The 13,617-nt window shown below is 48.6% G+C and overlaps 1 protein-coding gene across 2 annotated transcripts in view; it reads left to right on the top strand.

Moving 5' to 3' along the window:
• Positions 1-13,253, top strand: part of Lhx2 (LIM homeobox 2) — an 18,174-nt gene extending 4,921 nt beyond the window's left edge. For both annotated transcript variants that reach the window (XM_010613506.2, XM_010613507.2), the window contains exons 3-4: positions 2,588-2,793; positions 12,556-13,253. In XM_010613506.2, coding sequence (XP_010611808.1) covers positions 2,588-2,793; positions 12,556-12,843 — 494 coding nt within the window. In that variant the 3' untranslated portion in view covers positions 12,844-13,253. The remainder of the gene's footprint in view (positions 1-2,587; positions 2,794-12,555) is intronic.
• Positions 13,254-13,617: the final 364 nt, after the last annotated feature.

The following is a 13,617-nucleotide window of genomic DNA, read 5'->3' on the forward strand; positions in this document are numbered from 1 at the left end:
AATCTTGGGGTCTCGAATCTAGGGCAGGTGTACAGGGGTCTGGGCTGTGAGGCTGTCTTCCCAGCTGGCCCTCCTCCTCCTCCAAAGCCCCTACCCCTCTGCTGGGCTAGCCTCAGCCTCTAGCCTTGGGCTCCTTCCCTTCCCTTTTCTCCCCTTCCCTCTTTGCTTCAGAAAATTCCTCCCTGCAGGGACCGGTCTCTTAAAGCCTCAGGATTCGGGTCTGACACCAAACTCCTCCACCCGCTTTTTGTGGGACTCGCTTTCCCCTCTGGCTCTCGCTGTGTCTCTCCTCATTTCTTTCTGTCTTTGTAGCTGTCTCTCTGGTTCTCCCATCTCTGTTGCTTTCCCGTTTCTCCTCTCTTTTTCCCAAGCTCTGTCCATCTTCTCTCCCATCCTGCTCTTTCCTTGTCTCCATTCTGTTTCTACCTCTTACTTTCTTTTCTCTGCTCTCTCCTTCCCCTGCACCACCTCCCCCCACCTAGGCCTCACTCAGGGCACATCCCTTGGGCCCACGGGGCGCCAGGGTCCCCACGGAGCTCATTAACAGTGGAGAGGCCCAGATGGGGGCTGGGCAGGGGGGCAGAGAGTCCCCATGGGGAGGCCTGCCCCATTCCCCAGGAGCTGGGGGCTGGAGGAAGGAGGAGGGTGCGTCCCTCAGCTGGTTTAGTATAGCTCCCAAAATTTGAATTCGAAATTGAGTTGCACATTGTGTTCTGATCTCCTTTGAATTCTTCACTCTGGGTGCTCCTGCTGGGAGCACAGGTTGGCCGGGTGGACTCTGGGGGACCTGGATGCCTGGGTCTATGTGGAAAGGGACCCAGAAATGGAGTAGCACCTAACCGGTATCTCCAGGGTTAGGGCGGGACCTGTATCCTGCAAATTCTGTCTGCAGGGGTGTGGAGGAGCAAGGGAGGCGATGGCTGGATAGAAAGACCGTTTTCCTGGTAGTGTTGCCAGATACACTGCTGGCTGCCCAGTTGAATGTGAATTTTGGGTAAACGATGAGTAAGTTATTGATATGTCTATTGTATACAAACTCTGAATTTTAGATAATGAATACTTTTTAGTATGTAACTCTATCCCAGTTAATATTTGAATATTAGATAAACAACAACTATGTTTTTAGGACAGATTGGTCCTGTGCAGTATTTGAACTTTAGATAAACAACGAAAAATTTTAGTACAGCTATCCCCTGTGCAATATTGAGGACATATATTTACCAGTAAAAAAAATTACCTGAAATTCAGATTTAATTAGGCGACTCGTTCTTTTTTATTTGCTAAACCTGGCGCTTCTGTTATGAGCATGTGATGGGACACAAGATATCTTCCCAGTTCATTACTTTAACGGGACAGAGTTTGAACTTACTATGAGGCTCTGCCCAAGGCAAGATGGAAAGGGATGGCTCTGGGTGTGATGAGGGAATCTTGAGAGGGACGCTGCATGACCCTTGCATCAGCTGCCAGTTTACAGAGCAACTTTTGGAGGCTCAAGGTTTTTACCTGGACCTTCCACCACAGCCAAACCCCAGAATAGGGACAGGCTCCCTGCAGAGTCATACAGAGTCACACTTCATCAGGCCTCCCTTTGTGTATAGTGGAAGGAAACAGGGAGGACTCAAGTGTTGAACCGAGGCTCAGCCAGTCCCAGTGGCAAGGCCATGGCAAGTGGCTGTGTTTCCCTTAGCATTAGTTTCTTCCTGTCTCATATGGAAATGGCAGTGATGGGACTGTGACATATGTAAAGCCAAGGCAAAAGGTAGGTGCCTAATACGTGTTAATCTCTTCCTCCTACTTCTTTCCCTTTCCAGTAAGAGCTCTTCCACTTGCCCTGTGAGCTCGCCACGGATCGCTTAACTTCCCTGAGCCTCATTCGCTCTGTTTGTAAAACTAGGAAACAACCACTTCATGGGACAGTGGTGAGGATTAAACTACAAAATGCATTCTCTAACCCTAGGCCCAGAGTCTCACATTACTTTGGGGTGTGGAACTGGTGAAAGCAAGATGAAAATGAGTCTGTCATTCAGCAGCTTCTGCAGGACTCTGGAGAGGGGGTGGGGTACGGAATGGCCAGGTTTTCTTTGGAGAGTGCCCGGAAACTGGAAGAATGTGGCCCAGAGTCTCTGCGTGCGGGGTGCACAGTCAAGTAACTTCCCCTTCTGAATCTCAGTTTCAACATCTGTAAAAAGGAGAAACACCACTTGGCTCGAAGGGTTGTTAAGGATCCAGTGGAAATGTGCCTGTAAAGCTATCGCAGCATCTGTAGCTCAGCCGTCAACAAGTTGTAGCAGCTATGGCTGCTGCTGCTGCTGCTGCTGTTACTGTTGTAACATGATGGACCAGAGTGGTTTTTGGATTCTCCCAGAGCTGGGATCGAATCCTGAACTTCCTAGCTCAGTGGTCTCAGGCAGGCCACGCTCCCCTCTTGGGGCTTCTCTTTGTACTTCTGTAAGAACATAGCATCCCTGTATTGGCCTGGTGGCGCAGAGCACGGAAAAGTTTGGCGGCAGTTGGGGCGGCTGTGGACTTGGCTTTGGCATGAGGGTAGGGTTAGGAAATTCACCTGCCGCCTCTGTCCCTTCCCCAGCGCTAAGCTGCAATGAGAACGACGCAGAGCACCTGGACCGCGACCAGCCCTACCCCAGCAGCCAGAAGACGAAGCGCATGCGCACCTCCTTCAAGCACCACCAGCTTCGGACCATGAAGTCTTACTTTGCCATTAACCACAATCCTGACGCCAAGGACTTGAAACAGCTCGCGCAAAAGACCGGCCTCACCAAGCGGGTCCTCCAGGTTAGCCGGGGCTCATGTGGGGGCATCTGCAGCCCACAGGGCCGGAGTAGATCCTCACACTGGCTGTGGGGCTTGGAAGAACCTTCCGTTTATGTCTGCCTTCTCTTTCTCCCGTTCTTTGGTCTGTCTCTGCGTTTCTATTTTATTCTTTTTTTTTCCTAACTTCTTTCAATTTTGCCTCTCAGTATTTTTGTGTATGGCCCTCTGTCCTCTCAGTCTCCAATCCCGGTCTCTTCTCTTTTCTTGTAAACACTTCTTAATATTTGTTATTCAAGTGGCACTCAGATATGTTTGCATTATAAAAGGTTCAAGCCTTTATGGTAAAGCCAGAGCTCTATGCCTCTGCCCCCATCCTGACTGTTGTTAGGTTTTGCTTCTTGTACCCTTACCCCAAGTTTCCCTAAATGCTTCTTCTGCCCCTACTTGCTGTCTCCCAGACTTTCCAGGAAGCAAGATTTGGTGGTGGTGTGCCAGGCATGCAGATCTTCTGAGGGAGATGGGCTTTCCTGGTGGGGTCTGCCCTTAGGGGATTGGGGCGATCCAGTCCAGTCCGCTGGGTGCTGTGAGACTGAGAGCAGTTGCCCTTTATGTGTGGGTCCAGAACCTTCATCAGAACTCCATGACCCCAAAGATGTGTAGAACACTAGTCTAGGAGTGGTCCTGTCTCAGGCTCCTGCGTGACCCAAACTTATGGCACGGTCTTGGGCCAATAATTTTCAAATCTTCTGCTCCTCCTCTTACTGATTTCATGATCTTGGGCAAGTTACTTAACTCCTCTGAGCCTGCTGCCTCTTATGTAAAATGGATACTGGAAGTTACCTATGCCAAAGGGTTCCAGGAGGAACCGTTATTATGATGTAGGTGTCTGCCTTGATGGATGCCGGACACTTCCACTCGGTGTGTATTAAGTTATCAGTTAAATCATGAGACCCATTCTGTGGTTGCTAGGCCTCAGTTTCTCCGTTGTACAAGGAGAACATGTTTCCCTCCGTAGCAAGTTTAGCTAGTTTATTCTCCAGCACATGTGGTTATGGTGATAGCCATGCATGATTTTACATAAGAAACCCCAGATACTGAGACCTGATTATGGTCTCACAAAAGAAGCAGCCCAGGCCAATTTCACCCACCCTTTGGCCTAGGTGTTTGGGATTGAGGCTTGGGAGGTGACATTAAGGGAGTAATGGTATAGGTGACAAGTCGGGAGGGCTGTACAGCTATTTCAGTACTCCTGAGAGTCTTGTCAGAAAACAAAACAGCTTTTGTGGGGTGATGGCTGTGCTGGTTGGGACTGTGACACTGGTGGACCACAGATCCCCTGCAAGCTGGCAGCACCAAAGGGTACCTGGGGCTAGGGTAACTGGGATGCAGTGACTTAGCGAGTTCCAGCCAATGGGATGCCGGTGCACCTCTCCTGGGTCCGCCCCTCGAGGGCCGCCTACCCCAGGCCTCTAGTCTCCCTCTTGAGTTTCTTTCGAACTTTACCTTCTCCAAGTTAGATCGAGGACCCTTCTTGATGTCCCTGCCCTTCAGATCTGGACGAATTTGGACTGAAAACTCGGGGTTGTTGCATTTTCTCTGCTTAGTAGGATGTTTCGTCCCTCCCTCTCCCAGACACCCATTGCTGTATAGTGGTGGCAGGGGTGTTGCCTCTGCTTCAGTGAGTAATCATCAAGGGCTTGGAGTCAAGCAGAGCTCCGTTCTGGAAGATCTGAGCTCAGGGCAGTGGCTGTGTGTCTTGGACAATTGATTACCCTCTCTGAGCAATAGCTTTCTCATCTGTAAAAGGGCACCTCTAGGGTACCTCTCCCTGCTGTCCAGATTAAACAAAGTAGAGTCAGTACCCATAGTTGAGGCTGAAAGCAGGGAGGCAGGAAGCCTGGTTTCCTGGCTTAGGAGCAAATCAGGTTTCTACCATTGTTATCTCAGTCTTGCATGTCACTACATATTGGCACCAGGCTCTGGGACACGGAGATGAATGAACTAAAAAACAAACAAACAAACAAACAAAACACCTATTTAATATAGAATGACCCACATACAGTCAGTTTCCCTATAGTGTGTGACTTGTTGGGGGTTTCCACCAGAGGAGAGTCAAACCATCCTGTGTGTCAAACTATTATTCCCTCTTCCATTGCACAGGTGACAGCACTGAGGCCTGGATGATTTCTAGTCACCTAACGTCACACTTGGCTAGTAATAGCACAGCTGGATCCAGGTTCCTCTGATGGATGAACGTGGTTCTTTCTCCTCCAAGCCGCCCAGCCCCAATGTGTCTGAGTACAAGAACCCTTTAGGGCCTGTTGTCTGCAGGAGGGGCAAATCTGTAACCTTGAGCAGTCTCCCTTTTCCCAGTTCTCCAGATGTCCTGCACCGATCTTTAGTTTCCCCAGCAGCGCATTACTCATTGCTGTGCAGCAGTTTACAAAGCTTCTTTCAATCTCACCTTAATATTTTCCTGCCTATTTTATGGATGAGAAAACCTAAGACCTAGTAAGATGAAGCAATTCCTTGCGTGTTATAGGAGCCAGGCATCAGCAGGGTGCACTTGCTCTCAGTTGCCCTGACTGCTGATGTGGCATCTAGGGGACCTAGGATGGGAGCAGTCTGGGGGGACTTGTGGTGTAGCTTTGAAAGATCAGGGTGAATCCTCCTTGAGTTACCGGCAGTGTGATGTAGGTGCTTGAATTCTTCCTCTCTACCCAGATTCCTTATCTGCGAAGTGAAAATAATTAGTTTCTACCTGTAGGAGTCTGACCCAATGGGAAGATTCCAGCATGGTACCTGTTGATACACATTAGATGTCCAGTAAACAGCTCCTGTCACTGGTCCGCGCCAGCTGAATGGCACTGGGCCTCGGGTGCCCCCTGCAGGTTCTCCCCCCAAACTCAGGGCCCACCTCAATCCTCCAGAGAGGGTTTGCAGGGCAGGGTTGAGGTTGAGCTGTGTTCCCAGAAGTGGATAATGTAGAATGCTTGTGCAGGTGTGTGTGCGTGCAGGTGTGTGCGCGTGCAGGTGTGTGCACGTGCACATGCGCATGCATGCATACAGGGCCAGGGAGGCGGTTCTAGGCTATTGCCAAATGTGAGCACCACCAACATGGTAGGCCTGGGAGAGGGCATCGCTGTTGGAATTTGGAATTGGCTGAAGTGAGGTCCAACTTAGTTACCCTACGTACTCATTGAATGATCCTGAGTAAGCGACTTCACCTATCTGAGCCTCGGCACCCTCAGCTGTAAAATGGGGATGAGAACAGTACTTACCTTACTGGGTGGTTGCAAGGAGTATGTTAGGTAACAATATCCTACTTCCTGTAAAGTGTGTATTAAGAACTCTCACATATGCATTTACACAGCAGGGTCTGTCTGTCTACCAACATCTTTTGAATACCTCTAAATTTTTTAATTTTCAAAGATTTTATTTTTATTTTCTTCTTTTGTGTAGTATTGGGGATTAAACCCAGGATCTTGTGAATGCTAGGCAAGTGCTCTACCTCTGAGATCCTTCCCCAGCCTTTTTAAAAATTTTCTTTTTAGACAGGTCTTGTTGAGTTGCCCAGGTTGGCCTCAAACTTTCTATTCTCCTGCCTCAGCCTCCTTTCTAGTGAGGACTACAGTGGCAGCGCATGTAAAAGAATTGTGCATTTTGCAGATGAGGAAACAGATTCAGAGAAGCTCTGACCCTTCCCCTGAATCTGAGAGTGACAGAGCCCAGAGTGGTCTGATGCCAGTGCTCTTTCCAGGGTTGTGCAGTGTGGGGACTGTGTTTCCCCCTTGTATTTAGCTGCAGAATGCCCCAGTATAGGTGGAAAAAGTGGAAAGGAGCAGGAGCAGGAGCAGGTACAGGATACTGTGCCTGGGCAGGAAAGCAGAAACAGGAAGTGAAAGTCATCACATAAAAAAATGCACAAGCTTGTCAGCAACAGCAGCATGGCGGTGACAACCCTTTCCAGCACTGGGCGAGGGGACTGGGGACTGGAGGTGGTTTCCTAGCACATAGCTGCCTCTCCTTCCTGGGGAGGACCAGGAAGGCATAATATTGAGATGCCCTGGACTCAGGGAGGGCGTGGGGAAATAATTGACTAGGATGGGTTAAAGTCTTTTTAGGGATTTCTGGGCTGACTTTGAAAGAAAATATATTTTAGCTGAGGCTGGTGGCATACATTTGTAATCCCAGCTCTCTGAGGGGCTGAGACAGGAGGATCACAAATTTGAGCCCAACCTGGGCAATTTAACAACTTAGCAGACTCCCATCTCAAAAAAAAAAAAAAAAAAAAAAAAAAAAAAAAAAAAAGATATAGCTCAGTGCAAAGGCTTTGAGTTAATTTCTGTCTCACACACACACACACACACACACCTCACCAAGAGTTTAGAAAACATTCTTCAGGGGCTAGGGGTTTAACTTGGTGCATAGTTAACACAAGTGAGGGCTGGAGATTTAGCTCAGTGGTTCCAGTGCCTGCTTCACAAGCGCAAGGGCCTGAGTTTGATCCCTGGTACCAAAAACAAACAAACAAACAGAAAAACACAAGTGAGGTCCTGGGTTCTAGTCCCAGCACCAAAAACAAACAAACAAAAGTAGTTCTTCAGATGACAATTGATTGTCGCTAATCTGTGAGATAACTCAGGAGCTCAGACCACCCCGCCAGCTTTCCCCTTCTTCATGGCCAGGTGGGGCCTGAGGCACCAAGAATTTGTTGGTGAACAAGGCCCTTGGAACACAGTCTAGAGAAAACATGTGGCACAGTGTTGGTGATCAGACTCATCTCTTTTTCTGTGCTTAAAAAAAAAAAATCTTTAGTAGAGGTAAGGGGAAAAAATGAGAATCAAGACTTGCCATGTAGAGGTACATGATCCCGACAATGAATGTAACTGTACTGTATCCCTAAAATGTACCAATAAACTCAATAAAATTAAAAAAAAAATCTTTAATTTCAGGTGTGATGGTGCATACCTTTCATCTTCGCACTTGGGAGGCTGAGGCAAGAGGATTGCTGCAAGTTCAAGGCCAACCTAAACTATGTAGCAAGACCCTGTCTCAAAAAAAAAATCCAAAAGAATAATAATAATAATTCTGGGTGAAATAAGTTTGAGAAGTGCTAAAGATTGATTGGGTCTTTCTTTTGGAGGATGTTAGCATTGATATAGGGATCCAGAAATCTTGAGACTCAATTTAGTGTTCTGATATTTCCTAAATTTTATTTGGCTGCGGAAATCTCTCCCCTCTTACTCCACTCTCCTCCTTTCCTCTCTGTCTTGTGGTGGTACTGGGGGTTAAACTCAGAGCCTTTGCACGGAGCTACATAGTGCTCTTCTATTTATTTTTATTTAGAGCCAGAGTCTTGCTAAATTACCTAGGCTGGCTTTGGACTTGCAAACCTCCTGCCTCAGCCTCCCAAAGGGAGGCACACAATGAGAGCATGTAAGACAAGGACCTGCGCAGGTGAAGGAGGCAGGAAGTCTTCTATGATGAAGAGGTGAGGTTTTGACGAGGGCTAGGGACTCCATCTCTAGGAGCCTCAGTTTTCCACCCGGAAAATGGTCATTGTCCACCTGCTGTTTACATAGTACTGCCACGAGGGCTGCTGTGGTTGTGGAGAGAAGAAGTTCAACTGGTGATTTCACCAAATCTCTCATTTTAAGAGCAAGTAAACAGAGGCTCAGAGAGGTGGAGTGACTCCCCTGAGGTGCCACAAAGTCGTAGTCCTGAGGCAGGAACTAAGGCTTCCTGATTCCTAGGCCAGTGCTCATTATTTTTGGTTCTTTTAAACTTTTTAGGAGACTTCTTGTTCTTTAAACTTTAAAATTTTTTTTACAAAATAATAGAACCATCCTACAAACTGATTAGAAAAAAACCAGGACAGCCCAGGTAAGAGCACAGGGGCCCAGTCATGTGACTGTGCAGTTTAGAGGTCATGCGGTAGCCAAGGCCAGGACCCCACCCCAGGCTGCCGGGTCCCTGTCTCAGAGGCTCTAGTCACTGGCTGAACCTCAAGTCCACAACCTACAAACCAGGGCCTAACACAGAGGGTTGTTATCGGGCTGTGTGGGTTAATCTGGTAAAATGCTCAGAGCTTTGCCCACCAATGATGGCGAACCTTTTAGAGCTTTCCATGATAACAGACAGCCGACTGTGGCGCACATGCCATGGGTTTGCCACCACTGGCTAGACTATGCCTGGCACGCAGTAAGGGAAGAGTACTCACCATCATCACTTTCTGTATAAGTTGCAAGACCCAGGATATAATTCTTTATCCTTTTCTCCTCACATGGTAACCACCATCACAGGACACTTGTTTCCCCTGTGGCTTTGGGGAGAGGCTATGACATTGCTTCCCCTTGCCCCATCTCACTGGACACCTGGGCTGCAGCCTTTAGTTTGCTGTGATGAAGGACAGCTTTGGGTGAGAGGCTTTTGTCTTTTGTCTGATTTCCTCAGTGTCCCACCAGGGGATTTGCCAGGCCTAGGGGCTGCGCTGGTCCTGATGAGGATTCTGGGGAAAGAGGTTCTGGAGCGAAACACAGCTTGCAGGCCAGTTGGCACCTGAGGAGGGGCAAGGCACGGTGGTCTTCTTCACCACTCAGGACTTCCTGGGGATGCGCTCTGCACTGGCCCGGCTGCTGCTGTGTCTCATGATTCTGTGCCTGAATGGCCTTGTCCTAAATGCACAGCTGCTTCAGTTTAAGAAGATGGGCGGGGAGAGCGGATCATCTCAGTGTTGCTCACAGCTGCCCTGGAGTCCCATCCTAACCCCAAAGGCCCATCGATCATGTGGCATTGGTGATCCAACCTTCTCTCTGTATAAGTGGGGAAACTGAGGCAGGCTCTGAGGAGAGTGACTAGCCCAAGCTTATTTGGCTAGTCATTCGGAAAAACCAAGACTAGACAGTACATCCAGTGTTCTTTTTAAACTTTTTATATTTAATTTTTGCAGCTGAGTCTCACTATGCAGTTCAAGCTGGTCTTGAGCCTACTATGTGGCCCAGGTGGCCTTGAATTCACTCACGGCAATCCTCCTGCCTCAGCCTCCTGAGTGCTGGAATTATACATCCAGTGTTATTTCCTCTGTCTCTCAGTTGCTTTTTCCATATATTCCTTCAATTGTTCATTCACTCACTGACTTACTTAGGATCATGTGGTAGGGACGGCATGGACTTTTTATGGTGAACAACCCTGGATTCCAATCGCAGCTAGGCCTCTGTGTGACCTTGGGCAAGTGAGTTTACCTCTTTCAGCCTCTCTGGGTTTTAAGTCTATGAAATGGGGCCAGTAATGGAAGCCGCCTACTCAGCTTGTCACAGGGGTAACCTGTGGTGGTGTGTGTTACCGGGTGGCCTGGTGCGTGACACACAGTAGAAGGCACATGTTAGCATTGCCACCAGCTCAGTGCACGTTACCATTCTTCATCTTTGTGCCTCTGCTGTGTCCCTGGGATCATGAAGATGACAGCCTGGGTTTTTAGCCCGACAACTTTTGGAATGGGACTTTTTGAAGTACCTGGGAAAGAATTGTGGTGAAGCTCTGTTTAGGGGCGGGGGCAAGCCCAACCCCCGGCAGCCTCGCTTTTAGCTGTTGTACTTGCATCTCCCAGCTTCCCAACCCCTCAGACCCCAAAGAGCAGGGAAAGCAGTCATAGAAGCTGGTGGCATTGTTTACAGAGGCACCATGAGGGGTGATGCCTGAGAAATAGCCAACAGCTGGCAGTTAAGTGGTTCCAGCCCTTCCCAAGGTCTTGGTCCAGCTGAAGGATGAGCAGCATGCTGCCCACAGGGCTTCCTGTTCCAGCTACCACTCATGGGTCACTTGCACACAGGCCAAGGCAGTGGCCAGGGTGGGCACCAGGGTTCTGGCCTTTCTCATTGACCTCCTGCAGGTGACTGAGGCAGTGACAGCCAGTGGGGAAGGACTTCCCTACCCAACCTGAGAAGAGCGTGCTGAGGGTGGTCTTGGTAGCACTGCTTGTTTGCAAGCCCCCTGAAGGGGTGCTGGGCTTCCTTTGGGCAGAGAGCCAGGGGAAAGGTGCGTTCTCCCTGGGAAGACCCGGTGTAGCGTGTTGGAGCGAGAGCTTGATTTCCCCCCTTCACAATATCTGGCATCTCCTTCCTCGATCCAGGATGCATGCCCCTAATTCTGATTGAACCCAAATTGTGACAGGTCACCAGAGTGGGGGACTTGAGACAGGGGTGCCTGCGGCTGGGTGGTCCCAAGGCGAGGGTGGAAGCTGGAGTTGGCCCACCCCACCCCTGCCCGAGACACTGGGAAGACAGGCAGATGCAGGCACATCTGGAAATAAGCAACTGGACACTCCAGAGTCTGTAAATCCCCCAAGGCCCTCTTTTATGGGGAGGCTTCTGGTGGGTGTTTCCTTCATGTAGAAGGAAGTGAAGGGGCCCTGCCTTTCAGGCTTTTGGGGAAGGATAACCCCCGGCAGCTTGGATTTCCTGGGCCTCTTCCAGAGCACTGCATGGCCCTCTGGGTACAGTGGAGTCTGTGTTTGTGCTGTCACATGGCTGGGAGGACTGTGGAGGTGACGTGACCTCTGTGCACATCTTCATGAAGGTGCACAGGCGCTGTGAAGGTACCTGTACAGAGGTACCCGAGGGAGAATGACAGAAACCCTGTCCTGTCTCTTTGGTGTTTAGATGCTCAGTTCTAGCGCTGTGTCCTGCCCAGCCTCCCTCATAAGCAGCTCTGGGGTGTGGCAGGTTGGGAGGGGGACGCATCTTACAGCCTCCTGGGCCTTATTTTACCTGGCAGCAGTCCTGCTCTGCCCACCTCCCCCTGATTTGTGAGTTGCAGTGGTCTAAGGTACTCGGTGGCTTCTCCAACTGAGGGTGGGGAGTGAGAGTCATGCCTTTTTGGTTTTTCTTTTCTTCTTTTTGCAGTGCTGCTGATCAAACCCAGGGTCTTGCACATGCTAGGCAGACTACCACCCAGCTGCACTCTCGTCTCCTGCATGTTTTTTATATCATCTTAGTATTTCCCAGGCTGACTGACATATATATATATATATAAACTGTACCCACAAAGAATTTGTAGGATCTATTGTCTGTTCAAAGGAGGCTGCCAAAAAACCAAAAACAAAGACAAAAATCTCTCAAGCAACTGTAATGGAAAATGATCAAGATTTGTTGTGAGGGTGTATGTGTGTTTGGTGCATCCAATAGAAATGCAGCGTGTCTACATTTTCTGATACTTCTACCGTGAAGAAGGAAAAAGAAGCCCGAGCAATTCTAATAATACATTTTTATTAGTCCTATGTGTCCAAAATATCACTTTGATATGAAATCAATAAAAATGTATTCCTAAGATAGTCTACCTTCTTTTTTTCCTTGCTAAGGGTGTGAGCTCTCAACTATAGACTGGCCACATCTAGCTAGTGACCTTTCAAGGTCCCCCTCTCGGTATTGTGGCCAGTGACTCAGTTCTGGAGCCTCCTAACAAAGATAGAAACCAAGCGCTGTCCGTGAGAGGGATTTTTTTTTTTTTTTTAAACAGTGCTAGGCATTGAACCCAGGGCCTTGTGCATGCTAGGCAAGTACTCTTCTGTGAAACTACACCATTTTATTTTTAAATAAAAAACGAGATTTTTATTTGCCAGGCCAAAATACTGCCTGCCGTGCCTGACTTTGTGGAGCCCCTCAGCAAAAGGAGGATTAGCATCTCCCAGAAACAGGAGATCCCGGCTCAGCAGCCCTGGGAGGGGACTGGGAATGACTCCTGCCTGCCCTCCCCTAACCAGCCCTTCCCTGTCGTCCCACACAGGTCTGGTTTCAGAACGCCCGGGCCAAGTTCAGGCGCAACCTCTTACGGCAGGAAAACACGGGTGTGGACAAGACCACAGATGCAGCGCTGCAGACGGGGACGCCCTCGGGGCCGGCCTCCGAGCTCTCCAACGCCTCGCTCAGCCCCTCCAGCACGCCCACCACCCTCACAGACTTGACGAGCCCCACCCTGCCGACTGTGACGTCCGTCTTAACTTCTGTGCCTGGCAACCTGGAGGGCCACGAGCCCCACAGTCCCTCACAAACGACTCTTACCAACCTTTTCTAATGACTCGCGGCCCCCTAGCCCCATGATTTCTTTAAAAAAGAAATTATCTCTAGTTGAATTCCAAGTGTATTTTAAAATAGAGGCTTTGAGCAACTAACTAACCACATTTAGGATCTCGCCTGGAATCAGAGGAAAAAAAATACTAATTGCGCGTCCAGCTAATGCAGCGGTGTGCACTGAGGAATTACTTGGAAGATCTATACGCAACACAACATTTGTGTCTCTGTACAGTTTTGTGGACTGAGCGAGGAAAAACAACAAATAATTTAAGTTGGCTAGAGCTTCTGTATTTTCAAAGACTGCCACGTGCCTTAGGAATACTGTTTTATCCATACTTGGGATGACTTGTTCATTTTTCTCTCCCTCTTTTTCTCTGTATATTTATGACCAGAGCAAAAATGTAAAAAACAAAAGGCAAAAAAAAAAAGTTTGTTACTTTGAATAGTCCTAAAAAGAAAAGAAAAAAAAAAAAGGAAAAAAAAATCAAACCCCTTCCAACAGTCGCTTTGTTGTTTTAGAATTTTAAGGTGGAAGTCTGTTCAAATATCAGAATTTGTAAAATCTAACCAGTAATAAAACCACTTATCGAGACTACTTGGTGCTGCTTGTCGCTGGCTGTGACATTCACAGGACCGGAGAGTTTGAAGCCCAGAGATAAACTCTGGGGTCTTCGCTTATTTATCTTATGTCCCCAGGGTCCCTTTCTGTGCCAGGCTTTGGACTGGTTGTTGTGATCCAGATGTTCAGTCGCTGCCCTTGAGGAATTAAAAATGG

Source organism: Fukomys damarensis, unplaced genomic scaffold, assembly GCF_012274545.1.
Source record: "Fukomys damarensis isolate Sample0158 unplaced genomic scaffold, DMR_v1.0_HiC HiC_scaffold_36, whole genome shotgun sequence".
Taxonomy (NCBI): Eukaryota; Metazoa; Chordata; class Mammalia; order Rodentia; family Bathyergidae; genus Fukomys; species Fukomys damarensis.